At 45.5% G+C, this 27039-nt stretch overlaps 3 protein-coding genes across 7 annotated transcripts in view; 2 read left to right on the top strand and 1 right to left on the bottom strand.

Annotated features, from left to right (window-relative positions):
- The window catches only part of ECPAS (Ecm29 proteasome adaptor and scaffold), a 67224-nt gene extending 64798 nt beyond the window's left edge, over positions 1–2426 (bottom strand). Inside the window, exon 1 of one of the 4 annotated variants that reach the window (XM_060268921.2) lies at positions 2277–2426. In XM_060268921.2, coding sequence (XP_060124904.1) covers positions 2277–2298 — 22 coding nt within the window. In that variant the 5' untranslated portion in view covers positions 2299–2426. Of the gene's footprint in view, positions 1–1606; positions 1997–2276 lie in introns of those variants that run through there. The other 3 variants (XM_088658406.1, XM_035140563.3, XM_088658407.1) reach the window with 3 other exon arrangements.
- Positions 2427–7026: 4600 nt separating this feature from the next.
- Positions 7027–12827, top strand: DNAJC25 (DnaJ heat shock protein family (Hsp40) member C25). 2 transcript variants are annotated; one of them, XM_035140973.3, is made up of 4 exons: positions 7027–7463; positions 9824–9976; positions 10415–10885; positions 12507–12827. In XM_035140973.3, the coding sequence occupies exons 1-4, from the start codon at positions 7131–7133 to the stop codon at positions 12627–12629; spliced, it is 1080 nt and encodes a 359-aa protein (XP_034996864.1). In that variant the 5' UTR covers positions 7027–7130; the 3' UTR covers positions 12630–12827. The 2 variants fall into 2 exon arrangements, with proteins under 2 accessions (XP_034996864.1, XP_088514531.1); XM_088658405.1 differs by lacking the exon at positions 9824–9976.
- Positions 12828–15593: 2766 nt separating this feature from the next.
- GNG10 (G protein subunit gamma 10) lies at positions 15594–24921 on the top strand. Its single transcript, XM_035140975.3, has 3 exons — positions 15594–15750; positions 21956–22087; positions 23913–24921. The coding sequence occupies exons 1-2, from the start codon at positions 15670–15672 to the stop codon at positions 22079–22081; spliced, it is 207 nt and encodes a 68-aa protein (XP_034996866.1). The 5' UTR covers positions 15594–15669; the 3' UTR covers positions 22082–22087; positions 23913–24921.
- Positions 24922–27039: the final 2118 nt, after the last annotated feature.

Raw genomic sequence — 27039 nt, 5'->3', positions numbered from 1 at the left:
CTGGTGAGGAGCATAACAGAAATGGAATACAGTACTTCAGGAGCTAAGCATTTTTAAGTATCATTTCACCTCCCAACATTTTGGAACAAGTACAGAAACAAATCATGTAATTTCAAACCCAAGAAAACCAAAGAATTGGGGCACGGAGAAGGCTTACTCAAGATCAGACAGAATTACATATCCTGAAGGAGGAAACGGAGATGAGAAGGTTTTATTAAGGGACTGTTCCACGCAAGCACTACAGAAATCACAATTACAGCCCCAGCCTCTGCATCTTTGCTCAAAATAAATATTACACTGCACAACCGGACTTTCTACCAAGTCCCATCACTGTTCCTCTAAGGATCTCTTCTGCAGGGATGAAGCAGGAACATGCAGAGATTGTGAAAGAGCCATTTTCAATGAGACAAAAAAGAAAAATACATTTCCCAGCTTGCCTCAGTGTCATAAACTGCAGGCATTTCCTGTCACAAAGAATTACTTCCACGCCCCAGCAGAGCAAGGCTTGGGTCCCTTTAACGGGGGGGGGGGTGTTTGGAAGAGAGAGAGAGAAGCACTAAATTTGGAAGGCAATTTTGGGGGTGGGGGTGGAGGAGACTTGCAGCAGGCAAGACACGTTGGGAAATAAAAAGCTTCTCTTACGGTGGCAACATCCTCTTCCCTTCCCCAACATCTCCACGTCTGAAAGACTGTGTGTGTGTGTGTGTGTGTGTGTGTGTGTGTGTGAGAGAGAGAGAGAGAGAGAGAGAGAGAGAGAGAGAGGAAGGTGACCCTCAACAAGATCTCTCCCCACCCCCCAAAAAACCATCCCAATTCTAGGTGGATCCAAGAGACTCCCTAGAGCCGGATGCTAACCCGGAAAAGCAAAGTCATTATTGCCGCCTGGCCTGCACTTTTCACAGTGATAAGATTGGAAGAATCAAATCAAGCGGAGCCCGGTGTGTGTGTGTTTTTTAGGGGGGGGGGGCTTTGGATTGACTGCCCCAGAGGAATATAAAAGGGGGGGGCTTTGGCTTCGTCAAATCCCCAACGGGAACATATCTATGGCAAGCATGCCTCGTTTCCATCGAGAAGAACGAGGCGCACGTACACACGATTCTTTAAAAGAATATATATATAAAAGCAGGGTGGGAAGAAGAAGAAGGGTGTCAAAGCACCAATATATACAGTATATTGCGGGGGCCCCTCCCCAACCCCCCTCCGCCCCGATGCGCTACTTTCAATTTCCTAATATGACTTTGCACAACAGAGGCCTAGGCTCCCGGCTTCCTCCTCCTCCTCCCTCCTTCCCTTCCTCTCCCCCATCCTTTCGGGGCACAAAACCCTCCTCCTGCCCCCCTGGAGGCTCCACATTTGCCCCCCCCCATGCGAAACAAGGATCTCCATAGCGAGCGGGGGGGGGCTTGGTTGCAGGACCCTCCTCCGACGCCCACCCTATAAAGAAGGGCCCGACGACCACTCCCCTGGTGCAAGGAGCCCCCAGCTTCTTTTTATAGAGATTATGAGGGGGGGATTAAAACTTGTCAGCCCACCTTCCCCCCCCACCAAAAAAGATACCCCCCTCCCCCAACTCCTCTCTGTGCCAGAGGGCCCCCCCCCCACTTACTCAGTTCGTCCTGGGCAGCGTTAGCGGCCGCAGCCATGTTGTCAGCTGGGGGGTGTGGGGAAAAGAAGGGAGGAGAATAAGGGAGCCTTAGCCGGTCGCCCTCTTCGCTCCGCACCCGTCGCCCCCTTTCCTTCTCCCCGACGTCACCCCCTCCCCCCCCCACGAGCTTCTCCTACTGAGAGTTGAACCCGAGGAGGGAAATAGAAAGAGAGGCAGAGGAAAGGGCTGCTTTTCTTCTTCTCCTTCTTCTTCTCCTCCTCCCTCTCCTGTGACTCTCCCTTGAAACGCCAACCACCGTCGAGGCTCGATGCCCTGCGACTCTCCGGCTCGCTCTCTCCCCTCCGCCGCGTGTGCATGTGCCTCGCACGCTTTGCCTTGCTTGCACACCCTTCTTCCCCACCCTGCTCGGGTTTTATATTTAGAAAAGGCTGAGCACGCCGCTCAGCCCCGCCAGCTTGCTCGGCTCTCTTGTTTTATTTTGCAGCCCCACGTTTTCCTCCTCCGAGACGCTCTCTTCCCTAGTCCAGGGAAGCCCCAATTTCTCCACGCGCAGATGAACTCAAGGTCTTAAGTTGTTGTTCCTCTCCCTACGAAATATTTCTCTTTTTTTGTGGTGGGGAGAACCCCCCCCCATGTGCATTCTCATCACAAGACGGGAAAGGAAACTGACCTGCCTCCATGCTGTCTTCCATGGCTTAGTGATGTTGTATCTACTCTTGTCCTCCTCGCTCACCCGCCGCCCCGTCTAAAATGAGGTGGAGGAGGTAGTGGGAAAACAAAAACCAAAAGCACTTAAATAAAAATGAAAGGAGAGTTTCTCCCCCTATCTGCGGAAGGTGATTGTAGCAGTCGGGGTTATTTCTGCCTCGAAAGGTATTTAAGCGGCATGGCTCATTGTTAGAATTTCCCAGGTGTAGACTTAAGTAACCCTCCTGTAAATCCTAACCCCTCCCCCAAGTGTCCCTATTTTCCAGGGACAGACCTGGATTTAAAGAAGCCATCCTGATTTGATCCCGGAATGTCCCACTTTTCCTTAGGGCATCCCTATTTTCATCAGAGAAATGTTGGAAGGTTATGTGACACCCAAGCAGAGGCTGGAAAGAAAAGTTGCTGAATTGCAACTCATTAGCAAGCTTAAAACCATGGAGCCACCTGGAATGAACAGAGACATAGGATTCTTATCTCATTATACATGATCAAGCTTTCCTTAGCTTAGCACCTCAGCCCTTGCTCCCCCCCCCCGCAAGACCAATTGCAGTCATTAACAGTCGTTAACAGTCATCAACAGGTTTACCACTCCTATCAGCCCATCACCCATTCCCATCACCCCCACCCTCTGAATATACATAAGGGTCTGGTGACTTCTGTTTCAGTGTATCTGATGAAGTGTGCATGCACACAAAAGCTCATACCAAAATAAAAACTTAGTTGGTCTTTAAGGTGCTACTGAAGGAGTTTTTTTATTTTGTTTCGACTCAGACCAACACGGCTACCTACCTGTAACCAAGCAGAGGAGATACAGTACAGTACAAACCGCTTGGATGTTGAGAAATTCATAATCGTGCGGCCATTTGCCCCATTCGTAAGTCGAAAAATTAGGTTGTCGAGTCGTTCGTAAGTCGAGGTACCACTTTAGAAGACATCTGAAGGCGGCCCTGTATTAGGGAAGTTCTTTAATGTTTAATGTTTTATTACGTTTTTATATATGTTGGAAGCCTCCCTGAGTGGCTGGGGCAACCCAGTCAGATGGGTGGGATATAAATATTATTATTATATGTCTCTATTTTCATCGGAGAAATGTTGGAGGGCATGATGCTGTCAGGGTGGTGAAAGATTGAATTTTTAACCTACATTTTCAAGACACTTGAATGAAGGAAGTGGGCTGTGAATGTGAAACCAGGGTGTGTAAATTATTCCATACTTCTAAAATGCCCATTATTATTATTCTCTCTCTGTGTGTGTGTGTATATGTGTGCGCGCGCATAGGAAGGTCTTGCCTATTTCAAGAGACTCCTGGCTAGAGCATAGTGTAACTCCATGCTCTCTGCACGCTAAAACATACTGTGCAATGCATGCACACGCCTACAGGATCTCACTCAGTAGGGCCAGACTACCCAACAAGAATACAGATCAGGTTTTTCTGCCACTGTTTCATGGTTTTTCTCCATAGGAATAAATGCAGAGGTGGTAAAAGTGGTGGTCCAAAACATGGTACTTGGCCATGACTGTGCATATTACTTAGCAGCATCCTCTGTGGCCAGATTAGGAGGGCTGGTTTGTGGGTGATGCTGAGTGTGCCATGGAGCTCTTCAGACCATGATGGTGCCCATGCCAGTTTGCCTCTGTTGCTTCTCCCCATGCCTATATCCCCCCTTCCATGTCCTTGAAGTGCCCCCATCCCACCACCCAGGTCCTCAATGTTGCCATGGCTTTCTGCTGTTGCTCTACACTCCCTTCTCATCCATCTGTGCCACCCTTGCAACGCTGAGAGCCCCCTGGCACCCACTGCTGTGCACAGCCTGTAAATGTTGTACCATACCACCACCCTTGGTGTTGGGCTTCCACCTGACCTGTTCCATATGTTTGGTGGCCCTCCAAATTGGGCTACTCTCCCAACCCCATGCATGGTGAAACATGAGAGGTGCTGGAACCAACCATTTTTGAGCTTTTGGAGGGGAATCACTCAAAATGCATTTGGGGGGAAGAGAGATTTTGGGGGGGGAATTTGCCCCCCCCCAGGGTGATACTCTAAATCCAAATTGATACTCCATATCTAAATAACTTTATTATACTAGCCATTGGCCATGACAAATCTGAATAAAAAATAAATGCAAGCAAAAGGGGTACTGCACCACAGATACTCAAACATATACTTCCTAGTTCTGTTGGCAAAACCCTGGACATTTTGCCGATTTTTTGAAATTCACCCCAAATGCTAATTTCACCATTTGGATCCCGGACATGTCCAGGAAGTTCTGGACATATGGCAACCCTAACCCACCTCTCTGCCCATGAGCAATCCTATGCGCTCTCCTGGGGGTCTTCCTGCCCTCTGCAGAGCCTGTCTCTTGCAATGGCAGTTTGTCTCTAGCTCTGACTAGGCTGTATTTTCCATCCCACTGGGTTATCTGTTCACACAGCTAGCATTGTTGGGAGTTGTGGTCCAGCAGAGTCTTGAAAAAAGAGTCTTCTCTTTCTCATCCTCCAGCCTTTTTAACACTGACCTGTGCAGGTTAAACTACAATTCCCAGCATTGTTTTGGAGGGGGGACTTTAAATATACAGTGTGTAACAAGTGCAATAGAGGAGAAAATGTATTTTGGTGTTTTTATATTGTAAACCACCCTGTGATCCTTGGATGAAGGGTGGTATAGAAATAACAATAGTTATTTTCCATTTTTGGTGAGGCTACGGGACCTCCCGGAAAAGCAAATATACAACCTGCTCCTGTTAGGCACAGATCAGAAGACAACCCGGGCGGTCGCCAGATTCTGTGTTCAGATCTGCAGACACAGACCTTCCCCTGAACCAAACTAGGTCGTTTGAAAGTCCCTAAACCTGGTTCCCCGAGCGACCCAGGGCCAGTTCTCTGCGGCAGCTTATCTTAAATCTTTAAGTACCTTTACGCTGTGTCAGGAGTATGGGCAGGAGTCAGGCTCTGGGGCCTGTAGTGCTTTGCAGGACTGGGGCCTGCCTCAGCTTGTGCTGGAGAAGCAAGGAGTGGCCACTCAGGTGAGGCCACTTGATAACTCACTGCACCTGGTGGCAAGAGCTGGAAGGGACAAAAGCTCAGCATTTTCCTTCAGCTCTTGGCCACAGCAACGCTATGCCTGCCTGGTTGCCTCTGGCCTCTCCCTCCTTGGACCCTTGCCTTGCCAACGCCTTGATCCTCGACCCTTGGACCTTTGCCTTGCCGACGCCTTGATCCTCGACCCTTGGACCTTTGCCTTGCTCCTTGACTCCCAGACCTTCGCCTCTGCCTTGCTTCTTGACCCTGCGACTGCCTGCTGCTGGACCCTCAGCCCTGCACCTGTTCCTGCTTCTTCATCACCATCTTGCCTCTGGTCCTGATGTCCTCAGCCAGGGCTTCAACCGCCCGCCAACCGGACCGTGACACGCTCACTGTATTTTTAAACATTAATTTTATCATTGTACAAAGTTTTATATGTACGGCATGTTTTGTCCTTTGGGATTATTGCTCCCCGAAACGTGTTTTAAAAGCTGGTCTACAACCGTAATAAATTTATTCATAGTTGTTGTTGTTATTTGGATCAGAGGCCATCAAGCAACCACGTGAGAATCCAGTGTGATAGGAAGAGCCGTTTTATTGCAAATTAATTGACTGAGAGTGGCCTAAAGTCACATGCCTTGCCTATTAAGAAATTAGAAACCCTAACTATGCTGAACCAGCAAAGTGAACAGCTAAAATAAGAGAACCTAAGATTGTTTTATGGAAGCTTTTTTTGGACTGTATAAATATTATAGTATGATGCATTCACAAGATAGATTTGAACTATGAACAATGGAAGGAATTGGTGATTATTAGCGGTGCTTTTTTCAGGGGGTACTCAAGGGTACACAAAACCTGCACGTCTTTTTTGTGTTAAAAATGTTGCACTTACTATAACTATGGTGAGCACCTGCACCTATTTTTCTATTTAAAAAAGCACTGTGACTGTGAGAGAAGATGGCAGCAAGAGGGGGGAACCCTGGAAAATGGGGTGGGAAGTCGACAAAACAAAATTCAATTTTATATTGGAATGTATACGTGAAATGTGTGGAAATTTAATAAATTATATGGGGGGGATTATAAACCCGCAGCTGAGTCGCTTAGAATACACGTCCTCGGTTTTCCCCCTTCATGCTCCTCCCTCCCCGTTATGGTGCTCCTCTCCAACCCCGCCCACCCTCCTCTCTCATTGACCCTTCCGTCGCAATGCCTGTCGTCGTGCACGTCCCTTATTTCGCCGTCTCCCCCTCCCACCCAGTTTGCGTGCCGCGCCACGTCCCGGCCTTCCGGCCTCCCTATTCCCCCGCCTCCTTTGGATTGGCCCGCTCCCTTTCCATTCCCGACCGCTACTGTCTTCCTGACTGACGTGAACAGAAAACCCTCCCGCCTCCCCATTCCCACCCCTATCCTCGTTTGGATTGGCCTCTCCCTTTCCAATATACAATGACTGACGTGAACAGAAAACCCTCCCGCCTCCCTATTCCCGCCCTCCCCCACCAAGCTCCTTTTGATTGGCCGCTCCTCTTCCAATCCCGACCTCTCCTCCTGTTCTCTCTCTGTGCGCCTGACGTTGGACGGCAGGGTAACGTATGGTGCCCGCCTTGCTCCTCCTGCTTTCCCGGCCCACCCAGTCAGCGTCCTCGCTTTCTGTCCACGCGTCCATGTGTTGTAGCCCCGCCCCTCCCGCGGCCGAGAGCGGCGCGAGGGAGCTCGCGAGGAGGCGGCGGCGTAAGCGTCGTCGTGGCGGCGGCGCGCGCGAGGCCCCTCCCGCGAGCGGTCGCCCTTGGCTACGGGCATGGCGTGGGCGCGGCCCGCTCCGGGGGTTCCGGAGGGGCTGCGGCCGCTGCCGCTACCGCCCCTCCTCCTCCTCGTGTGGGTCTCCGCCTTGTGCCTCTTCCCTCGGCCGGCGGAGGCCCTGGTGGAAGGTCTCTACTGCGGGAAGCTGGTCTGCTACGACGTGCTGGGCGTGAGCCGGGATGCCAGCAAGGCTGAAGTGGCCCGGGCTTACCGGCAGCTGGCCCTCCGCTACCACCCGGACCGCCAGCGGGAACCCGACCCGGACGGCAAAGGAGCAGAGGCCGCCCAGGAGAAGTTCCTGCTCATCGCCACCGCCTACGAGACCCTCAAGGTGAGAGAGTGGGGCCGGGGTCGCCCCCTCCCTCCTCCTCCCGCCCCGGCCGGACGCCTCCGGTAAGACACGCACCGCCCGCACCCTCCTCCTCCTCCCGCCCCCCTCACGCACCCAGGCTCAGTTTCTCCCAACAGCACCCACCTCCCTGGCTCCCTTGGGGAGAAGGAGCAGCTGCGGGGAGGAGGGTGACAGGAGCGGCTGGCGCAGGGAGGACTCTGGACAACCCCCCCCCCTTTCGCATCTCCCCCTCTCAATATTTCTCTCCCATGAAAATAGGGGTGTCTTCCTATTCCATATGGCTTCCAACATACAGTACAGTACATACAGGTGAAACTCGGGAAATTAGAATATCATGGAAAAGTGCATTTATTTCAGTAATGCAACTTAAAAGGTGAAACCAATATACAAGATAGATGCAGGACATGCAAAGCAAGATATGTCAAGCCTTTATTTGTTGTAATTGTAATTATTTGTCATTAAGCGGGTCAATTATAAATGGAATGTAATTAATGAAATGTAATAGTGATGTTTATTTTTGTATTATTGTAACTATTTGTTTTATTACTGTGGAATTTCCAAAAGAAAGCATTATGTAAAAAATAAAAGAAAAATAAAAAATAAAAAGTTGCATTACTGAAATGAATGCACTTTTCGACAATATTCTAATTTTCCGAGTTTCGCCTGTAGAAACATAATAAAACATTGGAAAAAAACTTCCCCATACAGGGCTGCTTTCAGTCCTGTATGTAAAAGCATAATATAAAAACATAATGAAACATTAAACATTGAAAAAACTTTCCCATACAGGGCTGCTTTCAGTCCTGTATATAAAAACATAATGAAACATTAAACATGGAAGAAAACTTCCCTATACAAGGTTGCCTTCAGAAGGCTCTGGATCCGTTAACTCCACACCTCCAACATTTCTGTGATGGAAATGAGGGGCATCGTCCTATTCTATCATAATAATTTCAGTATTTATATCCAGCCCATCTGACTGGGTTGTCCCAGACACTCTGGGCACCTTCCAACATATATATAAACATAATGAAACATTAAAAAACTTCCCTATATAGGGCTGCCTTCAGAGGTCTTCTAAAAGTTGTGTAGTTATTATCTCATTGGCTCAGGGGTTGCATTACTCCATACCCTCCAACTTTTCTCTGATGAATAGAGGGACGTCCTAAGGGAAAGCGGGACATTCCAGGATCAAATTAGAAATCTGGATGGCTTCTGTAAATCCAGGACTGTCCCTGGAAAATAGGGACACTTGGAGGGTCTGCCTTCGTGGGGTGTCCTCTCTCCACAAAACACTTCTAGACAGTGTTAGAAACTCAGATATATTAGCTAGGTGCCAAATGGCCCCTTAAACCAAGGTTGCAGTTGCCATTTTTAGGCAAGACAGCTCTAAAGTCTCATTTTTTCAAACGATGGACCAACTGCGATTGATTCTCAGTTAAACACCTGTCTACTTCAGATAACAAACGAGCTTGGTTAAAAACTTGACTGACAATATATATGTCAGTCCACAGATATATTGGCCTACAGTGGTACCTCGGGTTACGAACACGATCCATTCCGGGACGCAGTTCGTAACCCGAAATGGTCGTAACCCGAAGCACCATTTTGCGCATGCGCAAAGCACAATTTCAGCGCTTTGTGCATGCCGCTTCTGCACATGCACAGAATGCACACACGGCAAAAATACTTCCGGGTTTGCGGTGTTCGTAACCCAAGGTGTTCATAACCCGAGGTACGACTGTATTCTGACCTCTTTTTCTTAATGGAGACTGCTCCTGCTTAGGCTGCACAGAAAAAGCAGTTTGGTTCCAGAAATTCATTCCGATTGTGCAGATAAAATATAACTGATAGAATTCCAAGGGGTGGGGTGTTAGTGTGTGAAAACAGGGTTTGCCGTTTATATGCATACACCAATATATTATTGTGCTGTATAATATGCATGGTGTTGGTGTATATATGTCAGAGAGAGAAGAGAAACTGGCCCATTAAACCAAGGTTGCCAACACTGCAAGCATGCCTTGCCTAACTAGCTTCAGTCATTAGTTTAATGTGTTTGCTCATAACTGCTTTGAGAAGAATAGCTTGTCAGTAGTCAAGTGTATTGCTTCAGAAGCATGAAGCATAAACACCTTTACTTTTTGCTGTTATACTCCTGTTGTATAAATACTATTGATTATTTTATGTTTGAAAATTTAATTTAAGAGTAGTGTTCAGCTAGAGATAATTGCCATAAGTACAACCAAAAGCAATTACTTAAACTGAAGGGATGGTTGTTGTTTTTATTCATTGACTTATGGGATATTTCCAAATGAAAACCTGCCAATCATCATTTGCAGGATGAAGAAACTCGTAAGGATTATGATTATATGTTGGATCATCCTGAGGAGTATTACAGCCATTACTATCACTATTATAGTAGAAGATTGGCACCCAAGGTAGATGTCAGAATCGTGATTCTAGTCACTGTCTGTGCCATCTCTGTTTTTCAGGTAAATATCTTTGTCTCCAAACTGTTCCATTGTTACCATCTGACCTGGAAAATACTGAAAGACAAAATGTAATATGGCTAGTTTCTTACAAATGTTTTCCCTTTGTGTAAAAGGCAGTTGATCAAGCGCTGTCTGCTCTCTATATTATGCCTGCAAAGGAGGTGGCTGTCCTGAACTTATTACCTACAAAATAAGGAACATGCCAGTATTAAAAATATTACATCACCTTTCCCTAAGATTTTTGGACACAATACATGAAAAGGGGATTTTAAAAAAAGAGAGTGAATATGAATGCAAAGCTAGGCAAATAAAGAAAACAATAGAACAATTGATATAGTGCATCCTATATACCGGTACTATATACAGTACTGAGTACCACAGGGAAGGGTAATTTGCTTATTCTCTAAGGCTAATATTGCTTACCATTTTATATTTTAGTTCTTCAGCTGGTGGAGTAGCTACAATGAAGCTATCAAGTACCTAGCAACCATGCCAAAATATCGTATACAAGCCATGGAGATTGCCAGGCAACAAGGGCTACTAAACAGAGCCAAAGAAAAGGGCAAGAACAGGCGGTCCAAGGAAGAAATCCGCAAGGAGGAGGAGGAAATAATCAAAGATGTAATAAAAAACAAAATAGATATCAAGGGTGGTTATCAGAAGCCCCAAATATATGACATACTCTTATTCCAAATCCTTTTAACACCTTTTTATCTGTGCAAGTACATAGGATGGTATTGTTGGTGGATTTATTGTTTCAACATCAAAGGACAAGAATATGGGGAAGAAGAGAAGTTGTATATTATACGCAAGTACATGAAAATGTCACAGTCTCAGTTTGATACTTTGGAAGATCACCAGAAAGAGACTTTTCTTGAACGACAGCTCTGGATAAGAGAGAATTATGAGGTGAGTGGCGCTGACACACAGGAAGTGGGAAAAGAACCTAACGTCCTGACTTCTTAAATTATGTTAATATCACACTTGAGCAAACACGCCTGCTTGTGTTCCATAGTGTTGGTTCATGCACTTGGGGTCACAAGCAGTGATCAGTGTCCCATACACAGCTAAAATACACCAGGTATTTCGTATTATGGTTGTCCAAACTTACTGTCCTTGTAGGTCTTCCCCAACATTTATTTATAGGTTGAGCTGTTGCATAATTACCACGCTTCTTTAAGACTCGTGGGCTTTGTACATAGCTGCCAAGTTCTCCCTTTTTTAAAGGGAAATTACCTCATGCTGAATAGGCTTCCTCGCAAGAAAAGGGAAAACTTGGCAGCTATGGCTTTGTATTAACACTAAATGGTTCACTTCAGTGTTCAAATGAACTTCTTCGTTACTTCCCTTTATTAGAGGCTGAGTGGCGTTGTTTTTAAAAAATGCCTGTCTAAAAATGTGCTACTCAAGTCAGCTTACTGTACAAATCAGTGAAGCAGCACAAGAAGTCACAACACAAAAGCAAAACACAATGCAATAAACTACAATTAACAAGCCTATCATCGGGGGGAAACGGCTCTGATTCAATTTTCAGCAGATGGTGTAGGCTTCGTAAAATTGAGACCTCAATTTGTCAGCTGAATCTCAGAGGAGGGCCAGAAATGAGGTTCCTTAGAGAGGATACTACAAAGACCGAGAGATGGAGAAGGCCCAGTGAGGCAGTCACAGAACGCTCTTCTGAATACATGCTCTCGGATAACCTTATCCTGGTTCTAAGATCAGGGAACCCAGCAATAAATCAGCTTAGAAGTTCTGCTGAAGGAGAAGAAACCTTTTATCTTCCACAACACAATAATTGTCTGTGCTAAAGCAGGTAGAGCTGTCAATCTTTGTTGTTCTAGCGCCATTTAAAAACCAACATACTGGCAATAGAAATGCAGTGTGGCATTTCCAGTCTACTGAGAGAACTGTCACCAGCCTTGTCCCTTTCAATGCCATACAAGTAGTATTAGGTTTTATCCAATGATAGTCCAGCTCATAGCAGAAGCATTGAAATTAATAGGCACAACTAACTTAGGTCCGTTACAACCCATTGTGCCTCATATGCTATGTAAAGAACAGAAGTTGGAAAACATTGGCTTCATTCTGCAGAGCGTGAGTTTGTAAATCTCCCAGTTGATACCAATTTGAATATTAATTAATACTCAATGTGTCACATTAACTATTGGTAATGTACTTTGAAAATAGATCCCAAATGCTAGTCCTACTCAGTAGAGCCATTGAAGTCAATAGACATGTCTAATTAATTTTATTAAGTCTACTCGTGAGTAGGATTAGCATTGACTCAAATCTGACTATTAAGGCTTAAAGCTGTATTCTATTTTTTTTACCCACCTGCGTGGTATCCCCCAAGCACATTAGTTTTAGGATCAACTACTTTCATGCAATCCAGTGCTCCATTTGAATGTCAAATTGGGGAATCTGCATTTTGGGACTGGCCTGTCTACAGTGAAACTGGCAAATAATCTGTGTTGGTAAAGCACAGTGAAGATTGACGTTGCTTTCAGTTAAATCTTTCCTTCTCTTTTAGCTTTACAAACAAGAGCAAGAGGAAGAACTGAAGAAAAAAATGGCATCGGACCCTCGATGGAAAAGATACAGGCGGTGGATGAGAAATGAAGGACCTGGAAGACTGACTTTTATTGATGATTGACACTTGCTGTAACTTATACGGTCCAGTGATGATTGGCAAGAAAAAAATCATACCTAAAAAGTTCAGAGTTTAACTGCTGTGTGTCGGCAATGTTCTGAAACTCAGGAAGTAATCAGGCAGAAAACTAGTACAATTTTATGATTTTTATAAAATAAAAGCAAATCTGCTAAAATATAAAATAAAAGCAAATCTGTTTTGCTTCTTGGTTCACTCGATGATGATTTAAAACAAGCCTGACATGGATCTCGTTAATAGTCTTCTTGTAAGTGTGGTAATATAACAGGCACATAGGTGGGCCTATTTGGCAGGAGGACCCAAATCAGCCATCCAAGCCATGCCCATGTTTTGCCTTTCTTTTTTACACCCCCAAAGTTCAAAGTTGGAGGCTGTCACAAGGCTCCTATCGTTCTTGTATGATAGGAAGTTGAAAGATCGTAGCCTTCTGGCAGGTTCATGTGGTTGCCAGTTTGAGGTGGCAAAGATGATTTTCCAGTGCTGATGAAGGAATAGAAATACACTTTTCAGCAGGCCTCCCTGCTGCTGTAGTAGTCAAAATCCCCTTATAAAAAGCTCCAGAAAAGGTGTGTTACAGTGAACACAGGCTTGCTAAGTTTTATATCAATCCAAGAACCACAATGATGGACACTCTGCACTCCACCAACGACAGCTGCATGTCATTGTTGGAGATGGCTAATGTATGCCTGTGACACAGACTGTACAAACAAATTGCGCATGCACCACATAAACAGCATGCACACTCACATAGCATCATGTACACAATGCAGATACAAACTATCGGCATTCCATGTATCCCCACTAGTGCTGGCGTGGCTGGCTGCAAATAGCGCCTTTTCCTTTGGCTTCCCTTTTGAGAGGATCTCTAAACAGCAGAGGGTTCTTTCACCTCCTGTTCTTAGTGCTAAGGACCACAGTGCTAATATCGGAGATAAAGCTGCTTGTCTGCTCCTTTAAACGGCAGCGTTTCAGCCCACGCATTTGCCAGTGGTGGCATGGCAAGAAATGCCTCTTTAAAAAGCAGGCAAGCAGCATTACCTCTGATCTTAGCACTGTGGCCCTGAGAGCACAGAATGGGAGATAAAAGAGCAGGCAGAGAAGTCTTGCACTGTGGTGCTTGGGGATGAGAGCGGGAGATTAAAGCACTCTTGCCTGCAGAGATCACTTTAAAGAGATTTATCTCCTGAAGCAGCTTGCTGCAACTCCAGTGATTGCATTGTGTGTTTGCACCTGAGAAGTATCCCTTAGCCTAAATAGTTTGAGAAGGAATTAGTTTAGTTTGGATGGTCTTTTCCCAAAATCTCCGCTGGAAAAATGCTCCCTGCGAGCTGGTTTGCATGTAACATCAAGGCAAACCATGGCTTAGTACAAATGGGAGGATTTGCACCTCCCCTCGGTCCTGTTGCTTTGGCCAGGGTAGTGTCTTCCAAACCTATAGCTTGAGAGCTGTAAACCAAAGGAGAAAAGGGGAAAGTCCTAGACTGGGATGGTGAGGGTGCCATGTGAATTAATGGCAAGACAGGCCAAAGCAAATCCACATTTTGCTCTGGTGCAGACAAAGTCATCGCTTTGAAAGGAGCCTACTCCCTGGTGAGTAGCCCCAATGGGATTTGGGTTTCATGCACATTGCTGTGCTCGGATGGGAAGAACCTCCGCCATGGGAGTTTACAGTAATTTTTGGGAGGGTGGGGTCAAAACAATGAAAGGGGGCTGGTTTCTCACATCAGAACTGAGAAGAGTGCCAGTACCTTTTACCTCATCTCTCAGGTTCTACAAATGCCAGAAACCCACACCTTTTTAGGGTCATCCATGCCCCAAGTCCCTACTCTCCAACATCTTTTGAGACAGCAGGTTTACATATCTCCCCAACATACGAGCCAACTCCTAGGGACCGAGGTCCCTTCGCCCACGCAATAAAATATTTGAGAGGGCTGGCCCCACCAAAGTTGATGAGCATTGCCTGGGGTGCCTGGACATGTATTTGAAGAAAATATTGGGGAGGGGCCAGGTAAGCCCCACCCTCCATAATAGATCACAAGATGTGGCCCACGCACAACATTTGAATGGCAATGCTCATCAACTTTGGGGAGTCTGGCCCACTCCGATATTTTTGGGGGGGGGGGTGGGGGTGGGAAAGGGACCTTGGCAACTACCGGTAGGAGTTTGCTCCTATGCATGGCCGTAGCCAAGGGCGGGGCAATGAAAAGCATTTAAAAAAATGCTAAGATTCTGTCCCCACCCCCAGCAAAAGCCTGCCCCCTGCAATATCCTCTTTTGGGAGGGATTTTTACCTGCGATCTCCCCAAAAATGCTGAACAACTTTTTTTTTGGGGGGGGGGGAGGTGGGCTAACAAAAATCCTGGCTATGCTATGCCTATGCTCCTATGGGCATTGCCATTCATATGGCATGTCTGTGTTGCAGCATCTTGTGATCGCTGATGTGGGGCGGGGGGGGGGCGCTTACCTGACACGGCAGCTGCCCCCTAAAGCAAGTAAGAAAAGAAATAACTAAACAAAAGAAATAACTAACTGATCGATCACGTCGGTTCTCTTGCCCCCCCCCCCACAAAAGTCCTGCCCCTCCCCAACAAAAATTCTGGCTACGCCCATGCCACCCACCCACCCAATGTTTTAATTAAGTTGGCTGCTCTATCCCCCTAAAAGTCCCGGGACGAGGGAATGCGGGTTGGGTTTTCGAGGGCAGCCCTCTCAATTTTCAACCCGCTTTGCGCTTGCAATTTAGATTCGCGCCCTGGCGGGTCTGTAAGTATAGGCTAGCGAACCCGAGGCGTTCCTCTCCAAGCGCCAAGCGGCTGCGCTCGCCTTCCATCCGGGCCCGGGAGGCGCAACCCCGGGTGGGTGGGTGCGTGGGGGGAGCCTGCCTGGGCGCTGCCTCCTCCCCCTCGGCGCTCGGTTGGTGCGTCGGGAGCGCAGCTTCGGTCGGCGCTGGCACTGCAAAGGGAAGTCGGGCGCCGCGCGCGAGAGAGATACCCCGAGCGCTCGCGTCCTTCTCGCCGCCGCCAGCATGTCTTCCAACTCCAGCCTCAGCACCATGCAGCGCCTGGTGGAGCAGCTGAAACTGGAGGCCGGCGTGGAGAGGATCCGGGTGAGCAGAGCGGCTTGGCTGGCGACGTCCGGAGAGCCGGACGCGCGGCGGCTCCATTTGCTCTCCAAACCCCGAGGCGTCCTTTGTCCTCGGTATAGTGGCGGGCGGTGGGGTGGAGGGAGGAGGCGTTGCTCTCCGGTCGCCGCTCCTTCGAGAGGAGCTGCATCGCGGGTCAGGCCGTCGGGGGATCGGGAAGCTTTTTCTCCTATCCGGATTACACAGAGGGGCAGGGGCATCTCCTCGGCCTGCATCAAAACGCGCACTTTCGCAGCTGGCTTTTGCAGCGGTCGGCGAGAGGCCGTTCGCTGGCTCGCTGGAAGCCTATTCATAGCTAGACGGGGGGTCTCATCTGACAAAAACGGGGCTTTATCTGGCGTCCTTAACTGATAGAGTTAGGCCTACGTCGGCTTTCTTTGCAGGCGGCTTCCAAGGGTTTTTGTTTTCGTAGCGTTTTTTTAAATTTTCCTCTCTTGCTGCTAGTTTAAAAAAATAAATGGGCGAGGTATCTTGGTTAGTTTTCCTACTATGAATTGCCAGATAGATTGCTAAACGTGGATCTAACGCTGATGTATATTTACTGGATATTGCTAATTAACTTGCTGGTATGCGTTAGGCACATGGAAACTTTTGATGTGTTTTTAGCGCACTGTTAATTATCCGGCTGTATATCAGTTTTTATTGCTTTGAACGAAGAGCTGTCAGTGTTATACTGTAGTTTTGTACTGAACTATATTTAATTTGCTGTGGCTGTTGCATTTAAATCATATATTTTGTTAAATGCTCGGGCACAGAATTTTTGTGGGAAATGCTGAAAATTGACAGACAATGGTTTTATCTTCGGCAACCTTTGTGATCATACGTTTGAGAGAATGTGAGGCTGAAGCCCATTCTAGACCATTTCATAAATTCTGTAGCATTTAAGGAGGTCCAGAATTTTGCTTATAATTTCTGGCAGCAGCTGAGCTTAAGGCTCTTGCCTGGTTGCTAATTCTTTTGGCTGCCACTCTGGCTCCGCTATTTGAAATACGCCTTTGTTCCCAAAGAGGCGCACTGTGGATAGTAGGAATGAGATGTGGCGATCACAGAAGAGGCTCACAGTGTTTTGTCAACAGGAATGGCCTTTGTGCAAATGCCCTCTTGAGTGGATACTTTAACAGGCTCGGAGAGCTTTTATTAGACCAGCTCTCCCGTGGAATCACAAGAACAAAAACCGGAAAGTAAACTTTTCAAAATTTTAATGCAGACTTTAGGATGAAGGTCTGATAATAAAACAGGACAAAGGAATAGACTGTGTCAAGTTGGATGAGAGCACATCAGTGGCACAAAATTGATTCAAAGAGAGAATAATGACAGCTGGCAGCAAAATCCTAGCCTTGCAGTTTGCTTGGCAATATTAACCATTTTCTGTAAATCTAGTTGGACTCTGAAAAGCACTCTCTTTTTCTCAACAGCATCCAAAAAGAGAAGACTTCAGCCTTCCCAGTGTGGTGTCTTTCAGATGTTTTGGACTCCAGCTCCCATCATCCCTGACCATTGGATATGCTAGTTTGAACTGATGGGAATTGTAATCAAAAACATCTGAAAGGTACCAGATCCTGAAAGGCTTTTTTAGTCTGCGTATGTTTACTACATTCACCAGGGTTCTCCAACACATAGCTGATAGGTTTTCAGTCCTGTTCAGAGTTGTACCCTTACTTAGTTTTTAGTCCTGTTGAACATGGATGATACTACTGAGTCACACAACATTAGCCCCAATGTTTCCTGCTGTTAATTTGCAACAGCTCTTCAGGGTCTCAGAGAGAGCAAAACGTGAGTTCGTTGGCTATACAGTACAAAGGGTGCTTGGCCCCCTCAGGGAGGTTTACTTCCAAGTAGGCACGCCTAAGAGCAAGCTGTTAGGTTTCCAAACACATTAGTTACTTGAATAACACAGGAGGTAGAGAGTCAGTTATGAGTTATGAGTTATGTGTCAGGGTGAGACTTTGTGGGAACGATCCTCCATTTGATTAGGGATTTGATGGCATTCTGGTGCTTTATTTACTTTCGCCTTCTGGAAAGTTTACTTTTTTAGCAGCAGATCCCAGAAATCTCCAAAGCAGCTGTATCTTTAAGTTTTGCCTATAGTGCTCAACCTTACACACCAGCCTCTGCATACAATGGGACTTACTCCTAGGTAAATCAGCATAGCAGTTTTCACCCTATGGGTGTTTTGGGAGTGAGTCCCATTGAATTCATAGAATTGTACTACATGGCGTCCAGTCACACGGTACTTCAAAAGAGGGTACTCCACTGCAGATAGTTTCAAAAATCTATACTGTACATTTTTTCAGAGAAATACCGGTAGATAAAATGGGGATACACTTGGGTTTTGAAGCTTTAAAAGAGACAATCCAAATGCAGTTGATGCATGACACTTATTTTTTACTGCTTATACCTCCATTTTGATTTCTGGTTTTAATTTCTCGTGGCATGAGGAAAACAGGAAGGCAAAACCACTTTTAAATGCTCTGTTAACACGTAAACAAGCTCTAAAGAGACTCTGAGGAAGTGCTAAGAATGCCCTTTGCCTGAAACCCTGGAGAGCCACTGGCCTGTCAACCTTGGGTCCCCCCCCCCCAAAGTTGTTGGAGTACACATCCTATCATCCCTGACCATTAGCTAGGCTAGCAGGGGATGATGGGAGTTGTGGTCCAACAGTATCTGGGTACCCAAGGTTGGAGGACACTTGCAATAGTGAGCTAGAAGAACCAATGGTCTAACTTGGTACAAGCATCCCCCCCAACACACACTTGTGCAGGATCGATGGAGAAGAGACTGGAAGCGCAGTAGGGCTTTGTTTAGGCTGCTCAGCCTCCCCGCCTAGCAGCTGGTGTGCGTGGTAGCGCAGCAGCTGCTGCCTTCCTGCTCTTCCTCTAGCCTCCTGCCAGCCCCAGAGCTTCAATTCCAGTTGTAGGTCTTTTTGTTTTTTGGAGAGTAGCATTTTGGAGAAAGAGCAGCAGAGAGGGTGCTTAGAGGGTGCTCCCCACTTACGCGATTTTATTTTATGCGCGTGGGGTGCCGGAATGTAACTCCCGCATGAGTGAAGAGTCGCCTGCATAAGGCAGCTTCCTATGTTTAGCTTGAACTGTTGTCATTCAGCTGCTCAGCCATGCTATTCATGGTGCACAATGAATGCTGAGCCCAACCTCTTATTTCTGCAGGCATGTAAGTGCTGCTGTAAGCTGTATGTGTTTTTGCTGACTTATTAATAAATGCACCTTCCACTCAGAGGTTTTTGTGCCCCGGGGATGCTGAGATGTCACAAACTCAGCTTTGATTTGGCCTGGCAGGATGATGTAGAATAAGGCGGTCATTTTGTTTTGATAGGCCTCTGGGAAAGTGGAACTGCCTGTATCTGCACAACTAGGTTGTAGTAGACAGGAGGAGGATGTAGTTGTCTTTTATTATTATTAATCATTTATATATAGCTCATTAACATGAAATATTCATTGGATGACTCACATGCACAATCCCATCTCGCCTCTGCCATCCGTCCCCTTGTTTCTGTTTCCCCTTCCCAACTGTCAAACTTCAGATGGCGAGCTCTGTGGGGCAGAGACCTGCCTGTGCTCATGCTCCCCGTAGGGATCCCAAGTACACCAGGGCTGCTGTGTAGATAATGATGAAATAAGAAATACAGTGGAAATAAGAAATTCCAGAACTTAATCTGTTCTGGAAGTCCGTTCTTAAACTGAAACTGTTCTTAAACCGAGGCGCACTAATGAGGCTTCCTATCACTGGTGCCCTTCCACTGTTTGGATTCCGTTCTTAGACCAAGGTAAAGTTTTGTGGAGTTCGCAAACCGAATAGTTCGTAAACAGGGCTGTTCTTAAACCAAAGTACCACTGTAATACGGAGCATTTAATGAACAGTGTACTTTGTCTTCAGGGCCGGTGCTAGGGCTTTTTGCGCCCTAGGCAAAATCACCTTCTAGTGCCCCCCGCAAGCGTTACGTGTCATGATGCATGCGTCATGCCCCACGCACAACGCCGCTGATGCCCCTGCGTCCCCTCCATAGGCGGGAGGAGCGCAAGCAGCGATGGAGCGGCGGCGGCAGCGCCCATAGCTGAAGGTTTCAGCTACGGGCACTGCCGCCGCTCACTTGCTGCGGCCGCTGAGGAGCTCACAGTGTCCCCTCCATAGGCGGGAGGAGCGCGAGCGTGCACCATGGGAGGGCGGCGGTGGCGCGGGGGTTTTGTGGGGCAGGCTGGCCAGCGCCCCCTCCATTTACACGCCCTAGGCGACTGCCCAGTCTGCCTAAATGGACGCACCGGCCCCGTTTGTCTTGCTGTTCTGTGGAATGAGATTTTATTACAGGTTAACTCTCACTTTAGGAAGAATTTGGGCGATGGAGTTTAATACACCATTGGGTAATTTTTTTGAATTCTGACTGGAGGGTATGCGCTCATGAGAAAACAGAAGGACATAGATTGCGATGTAAATAAGACAGAAGATCCCCATGAATTGAGTCCACACAGGCACTTGACTATAAAAGCAAGTTCTCCTTGCAGAAAAGCTGGGTGCCATGAGAACTGCTCATTTCTTGTGTTACTGGTTTATTTTTATTTTTTGGAAAAACACCTATTCAACTATTTTAATATAAAACCAATTCAAGGTGTTGGAATAGAAGGGAGGGGAGTTTAGAGTGGCAGGATTTTTCCCTACCGCATATTTCCAAAGCTTTACAATTGACTTGTATTAAAATTTCCTCCAATACCTGTGCAAAGTTCAGCCAGGTACAAAGCAGTAAAATAATTTGCTAATCAGTGGAGCACACCACACTCTCTCCTTCTGCTAACCTTTTTGCAGCTAAAATGCAGCCATCTGCTAAGAGATTCAGACAGAGCTTGAGGGTTATTAATTTATTTTCAGTGTGCTCCAGGGACTTTGCCACCTGCTCCCAAGCTAACACAGTTCAGGCTTGTCTTTTGTCCTTGTAAAAAGCTACAGCTCCTACCCTTAATGGAGCAATGCTCACGAAACGACAGCACTAAGGTATTAATGATTAAAGCAGGAATAAAACAAGAATAAAACCAACCTAAAATACAATAATATGCATAAAAATAAGCAAAGACTATAAAATTGCAATGCCTTTTTATACCACGGGCATTGGAAGCATCCCAAATCCAATATGAGCAGGCTTTGTATGTCCCAAACAGAGTTCTCCTTTAGCTTCTATAGCCAATGACATTGTTAGACCGATTCTGGTTGGGTATTTCTGCCATTCTTTCTATTCCCAGCACTCAGGCTGCAGGTGATGTTGCTTATTGTAGCCAAAAGCACCACCGGGGGAGGTTTCAGCAGGCTTAGGTAAAGCCTGACGTTTGCAGAAGGTGGGGGGGGGCATGTAATAGAAACCAGTGAAGACTGAGCATGCTCAGTGGCCGTAGAATGTTGACTGACTCTTTGGCAGGGGAGATGAAAAACACATGGGAGGCGGAATAAAATGGAGTGGTTGCATTTTTTTTATTGCAAACCTCAACTCTTGTCAGAGGCTATTAGGCACAAAAGCTAAATTCAATATCTCTATATACCTCTGACTGTTGGGTCTTGGGGAGAACAGGGAGGGCTATTGCCTTCATACCCTCTTTCTGTGCTTCCTGGAGACACCTGGCTGACCTCTGTTGGAAACAGGGTGCTAAACTACAGTACAGTGGTCCCTCGGTTTAAGTACACAATTGGTTCCGGAAGTCTGTACTTAACCTGAAGCGAACTTTCCCATTGAAAGTAATGGAAAGTGGATTAATCCGTTCCAGACAGGTCCGCGGAGTACTTAAACTGAAAGTACTCAAACCGAAGCGTACTTAAACCGAGGCATGACTGTATATGAATAGCAGAGCTCCTCCACATGCATTCAGTGGTCTCACAGCTGTTCAAGCTGCAGGAGCCCTGCCAGGAATAAACAGACAAACTTACTTAGCCTTCATTTTTTTAAACTAGTTATAAGCATCTATGCAAATAACTGTCATTATGTTCTGTAGCAATAAAATCCGCAGGTAATTACTACACGGTGTGCAAGGAAATAACGCCTCAAACCTGTTGCCTTTCAGTTTCCGTGAATGACATTCAGGTTTTGCATCTTCCATTTGCAGTGAAACAATGTCACAGCAACTTCTAAAAAAGAAGAACCCTCTGTTAAGTTCTCCTGTGTTTTTCTCTCGTCCAGGTCTCTCAGGCAGCTGCAGAGCTTCAGCAGTACTGTATGCAGAATGCTTGCAAAGATGCCTTGCTTGTGGGCGTTCCTGCGGGAAGCAACCCATTTCGAGAGCCCAGGTCCTGTGCATTGCTCTGAAGACAGGTATGGTGATCCTTGCAGAAGCTTGCATCTCTCTTAAGAGCATAGGGCAGGATCCAATGAACCCTGGAGGACATGAAACTAAATAGACATTTTGGGACTTCTGTTTCCCAAAATAGCAGGCACACCCAAATTGCTGCACTGCAACACTGAAAAACATGGGTGTAGCCAAGATTTGGGGGGGGGCGGCGGCGGCAGGCCTTTTGGGGGGGGGCTATGCCCATGCTGCAAAATACTTTTAAAGTTACAGAAACCATTGCAAAATACTTTCTGAGTTACATAAACCATTTGTAATGCGGCACAAGCAGCTGCTGATCAAAGAAAAAAAAATCCTAGGAGCCACACTCCCCTTTGGCATAAACCGTATTCTTAGAATCTACATTAGGGTACAGAGTTTTACTCCCGAGTTGTACAACCAAGTGTGCCCGAGTTGTACAACCAAGTGTGCCATGAGGAAGGAAACCTGTTTTATAAAAGGTACCATTTCAGAGAGCAGGCGAAAGCTCATAAAATGACTTGCTCCTCCATACAAAACAATTCCCTACATATAGGAAATTAGCATCTCCTCAAAAAACATTTGGGTTTTTTAAAAATATGCATTGTATAGTGTCATTGTAGAGGAGCCCTCCTCTGCAGTCCAAAGCAGTACAGTCTGGAAATGAGTTTACCAATCTTACCTTCTTGAGAGTGTTTAGGGCTTGATGTATGTAACTCTTACCAAGTAAAATTGTAGAGAAGAAAAATGGCATCTACTTGTAGGGGACACTGGATTCAATTTGAGACGAACAATTTACTTGCAGCTTGGTTCAGAATCTTAGACTTCAGCAAGTTTTAAGAACCCTTGGGCTACTATTTTCAGGTTGGGTTCAGATACATAGCAGCAAATTCACGTTGCACAATTAAAGCTGGTTTGGAGGTGCTGTGCAACAAACCTACATCCCCAAAAGACTGGACTTTTAAAATAGGGGAATGCTCATTAAATAGCCAACATTGTTTAATCTCCTTGCAAACAAATTGGGGTGAATACGCAATAAGCGGATCGCAGGGAAGCATCCTTGGACTTTGGTCCAAGATGGGATGATGCAGGCAGGACTCAGCTTGATCGTCAAAGGCTTGTCAGTAGGGGAAGAGAACAGGTTTTACACTCTTCCCCCTGAGTGCATGAGTGCACTATTAATTTCTCCCAACTTTGGCTGATTCCCTTTTGCTCATATAGCTGGGGTGAGATGCAAGGAGAGTAAACCACTGCAGTTGGAGATCCTGTCTTTCGGAGAGCAAAGCATACTCTCCATCTCTGACACTGAGCAACCCAGCCCACTCAGTCACTTAGATCAACAGAACTGGCCCTTTTACAAGTGCCAGGTAATGTCCGTTCCACACTTGCAAGGCATCAACCCTTCAGTGTGGCAGCCCCTGAATTCTCTGCCCATTTATATTTGCTGTTGTTTTTGGCACCTGCCAAAAACATTTTACGCATCTAATTTTAGAAGACAATTTTACCATGTAAAATTTAAAATTTAAGATTGCTGATTTTATCTGTGTTTTAAAATGTCACATTAGCTTGTTTTTAATACGTGACTGTCCTTGTTTACCACTTAAGAGGTTTTTGTTTTTGTTTTTTATATGCCATACAAATTATGTTTAAATAAAATGATCAGGGATATCACAGGTGGTGCAGTGTGAGTCTCTGTGGGCAGACAGATGCTTTGCATGCCCTTTCATGGGCACAAACTTTTGTCTGTTGTATTGATAGGATTCTTACTGCTGTGATTAACTTGTGAAGCGGAAGACAACCCTTTGATAAAGCTTTTTCCCTCCTATGTTGCAGGGAAGGTTATTGAAGAGTTCTCTTCAGACACGAGGGAAATCCTGGCAGCCTTCTTTTCAACAAACACGTCTATGCCCTTACTTCTGTGTGGCCAAAACAGTATCTTTAAATATTTATTAGTCTGCTTGACTATCTTTGTAACTGACTAGATCTTTTACTAATACTTGTGTAAAGCATTTTTTTTTAAAGGAAGAGGCTTTCCTTTTGTAATTGAATCAGCTTCTTCTCTACACTTACTCCCCTGAGATGTTTACATTCTGGAAAAGAAAATTACCAAATGACTTCTTGCTCTGCTGTTGTGCCTGAATGAGACACTCACTAGGTACCTCTTTAGTAGCCGCTTTGTGTTTTCTGATAAAAATGTTCACTAGGCATGACCCAGCCAAAGGTAAATCCTTTTAATGCAGCAATGCTGTGCGTATTCACCTCATTTGGACTTCCTGTTGGGTAAATATGCATAGGACCAGGCTCCATTTCTCTTTAATTTCAATGGGGCATGTTCAATAACATTCTTAACTTCCTTTTTGAAAGTTCTAAATTTTGGCAGGAGTGAACCCCACGCCCATCCATCCAGCATGGAAATATTATTTATAAAACATTGCTCTTTTGCTATTCCTGAAAGCATTGAGAATCTAGAAATAGCTGATTCCATCTGCTGCACAGATAGAATTCCCAAACATCCCCCATACTAGGTTTAGTGTGTCTTTAGCTTTTATTGTGCTTCTACAGAAAACTGTTTCTTTGAAATGTCTAAGCTGTAACTCAGCAGGTAATTACAGACAAGAAGACTACACTGCACTACATAAACACTTCTATAGGTCACTTTTTCAAGGCTTGCAACATTATTGGAACCTGTACAAATGTGTTTTTGGGGTGGGGTGCCTTTGATTTTTGTTTATTGAGCACTTTTACACACAGAGACTGTTTACTTAAAAAAAAGAATATTCTGTTTACACACCATTGTTTGTATTAATATATTAGAAGCTTAAATAAAAATTTCTTTCCCTAACTATTTGGGACACTCTGTTGTATGGAAAGAGGAAGCACTTTGGGTAACAAACAGAAATATTTTTGATGGGGGAGTTTTCAGTGTAAAATAAATCTGATATCCACTGAAGGAATTTGGAAAGTGCACATAAGATTACTTATTTCTCAACTATAGCCCAGGCAGGGGGTCCTTGCATAGGATTTACCCTCCAAACATCAGAGAAACAACTCTGACATTGATGAGGGTAATCCTTTGCTGGCATCTCCCTCTTCCAACACCATCAAAAAAGGGATGGGTGGAAGTGTCCCAGGAAATGGTTTGAATCCAAAGCTGGTCCCCTGGATGCGCCTAAACCCAGGAGAAATTTAGTCATACTCCCGAGTGTGTACAGTATATTAAAATCTCACCTGTTAAAAGCTTCAAAGTGGAACAAATAATAAAATCCAATTCTTTCGTATCCTAATGGTGTCAGCAAATGGCTATTTGCAAGTGGCCTGCTTTATCCTATCCATGGTAATTAATGTAGTTATAATTGCTAAAATGCAGTAGAGAAAAGAAAGGAGGCCCTTCTGAAGGCAATACTCCTTTTGATTTCCAATATCGGTCAACAATGCAAAAGCATTCCATGCCAACAACCAAGTTTGGATTTTTGTACCATGTGCATGGTCACACAACAATACTCTTATTTCAGTGAGACCTCTACAAGAGAATTTCCCAGTAGTTGTTCCTAGTCAGACCTGTTTATGCAACCCTTCAAGTCATCCAAAACTGGTCACTCGAGATAGCTGCCTTACATTGCTTTGGCCTGCAAGGCTGTTTTTCTCAAACCACGCCCACCTGCCCTGCACCTGATGTGATGTCAGGTGGCAGGCAGGTAAAGGTGTGGTCAGATGAGTGGGGCTAAGAGAAAGCACTTTTGAAATGTGTTACTACTTGGAAACTTCAAAGGCACTGTTGCCAACCTGCTACACTTCACCCACAAGGCTGGTGGAGATAAGGATTTGGTCCACCAGGCTGAAAAAAATTCCTACCTATGATTTACAGGGATGAAAAAAGTGGAAGGCAGTTCCACTGGGTGAGGAAAGTAAGACAACCTCAGCAAATACAGTACTAGGAAATGGGTTGAGTCACAGCATTCCTTCATAATATGTTTTAGATAAAAAACCCTTATGGGCAACTAAAATCTCTCAAAAAAACTTGATGCTATTTTTGTTCTCTCCTAGCACATGACATTCTCTTTTTTCCCTGTATTTCAAATAAAAAAGTACTAATTATGCAGATTTAAAAACATAGCTGAATTATAACATTGTTGCAATTCAAACAGGAGAGAAAGCCAGTTTTTGTTTTGTGGTTGCTTTTTGAAAGTAAGTTGCAGGATCTGTTTAGAGGATGAGTCAAAATGAGAAACTTAAAAAAATCTCTGAAAATGCTTGTCCTTTTTTTAAATGAACCAACCCCTAAGCTGTTTTTAATATCAATATTTTAAACGTCTCCCCCTTCATGTACTTTTTATAGGTTTGGACTACAATTTTGATATGTGCATAATAAAAGTGAACTGAAGGAAAAGGAGCAGAAACGTTTCTTAAACTGTGAAAGAAAGAAAGCCGAAACATATTCCCGCCCTGTGGCTGGTTATGATTATATCTGGTATCTCTTAACTCTGAAATACCAAATCCCTGAGATCAGCAAAAGAACCCTGCCAAATCTGTGGGAAGGGAAGATTGGCTGTTCAGAGACCACAAAAATGGACCCAAAATAGTGGTGCTTTGAGGCTTGTGAATATAAGTTACTATGATTATTTATTACTACAGTGAAACCTCGGGTTGTGGACGTAATCCGTGATGGAGGCACATCCGCAACCCGCAGCGTTCGCATCCTGAAGTGCCGTGCCGGCGCAATTTGGCGCTTTGTGCAGGCGCGATTTAGCGTTTCGCGAGCAGCGAAACGCGGAAGTAAACCATTCTGGTACTTCCAGGTTTCCCGCGGTCTGCAACCTGAAAACACATAACCTGAAGCGACCATAACATGAGGTATGACTGTACTTCAATGGCTTTTAAAAGCAGTGATCTATACTGTAGATCTGTCGGAATATTTTTCAGGGGCTGGATTCAATTACAGTGGTACCTCTGATTACAAACT

Source organism: Zootoca vivipara, chromosome 15 (genome assembly GCF_965207765.1).
Source record: "Zootoca vivipara chromosome 15, rZooViv2.hap1.1, whole genome shotgun sequence".
Taxonomy (NCBI): Eukaryota; Metazoa; Chordata; class Lepidosauria; order Squamata; family Lacertidae; genus Zootoca; species Zootoca vivipara.
Note: the sequence above shows the minus strand (reverse complement) of the source record. Positions and strands in the feature narration are given on the sequence as shown.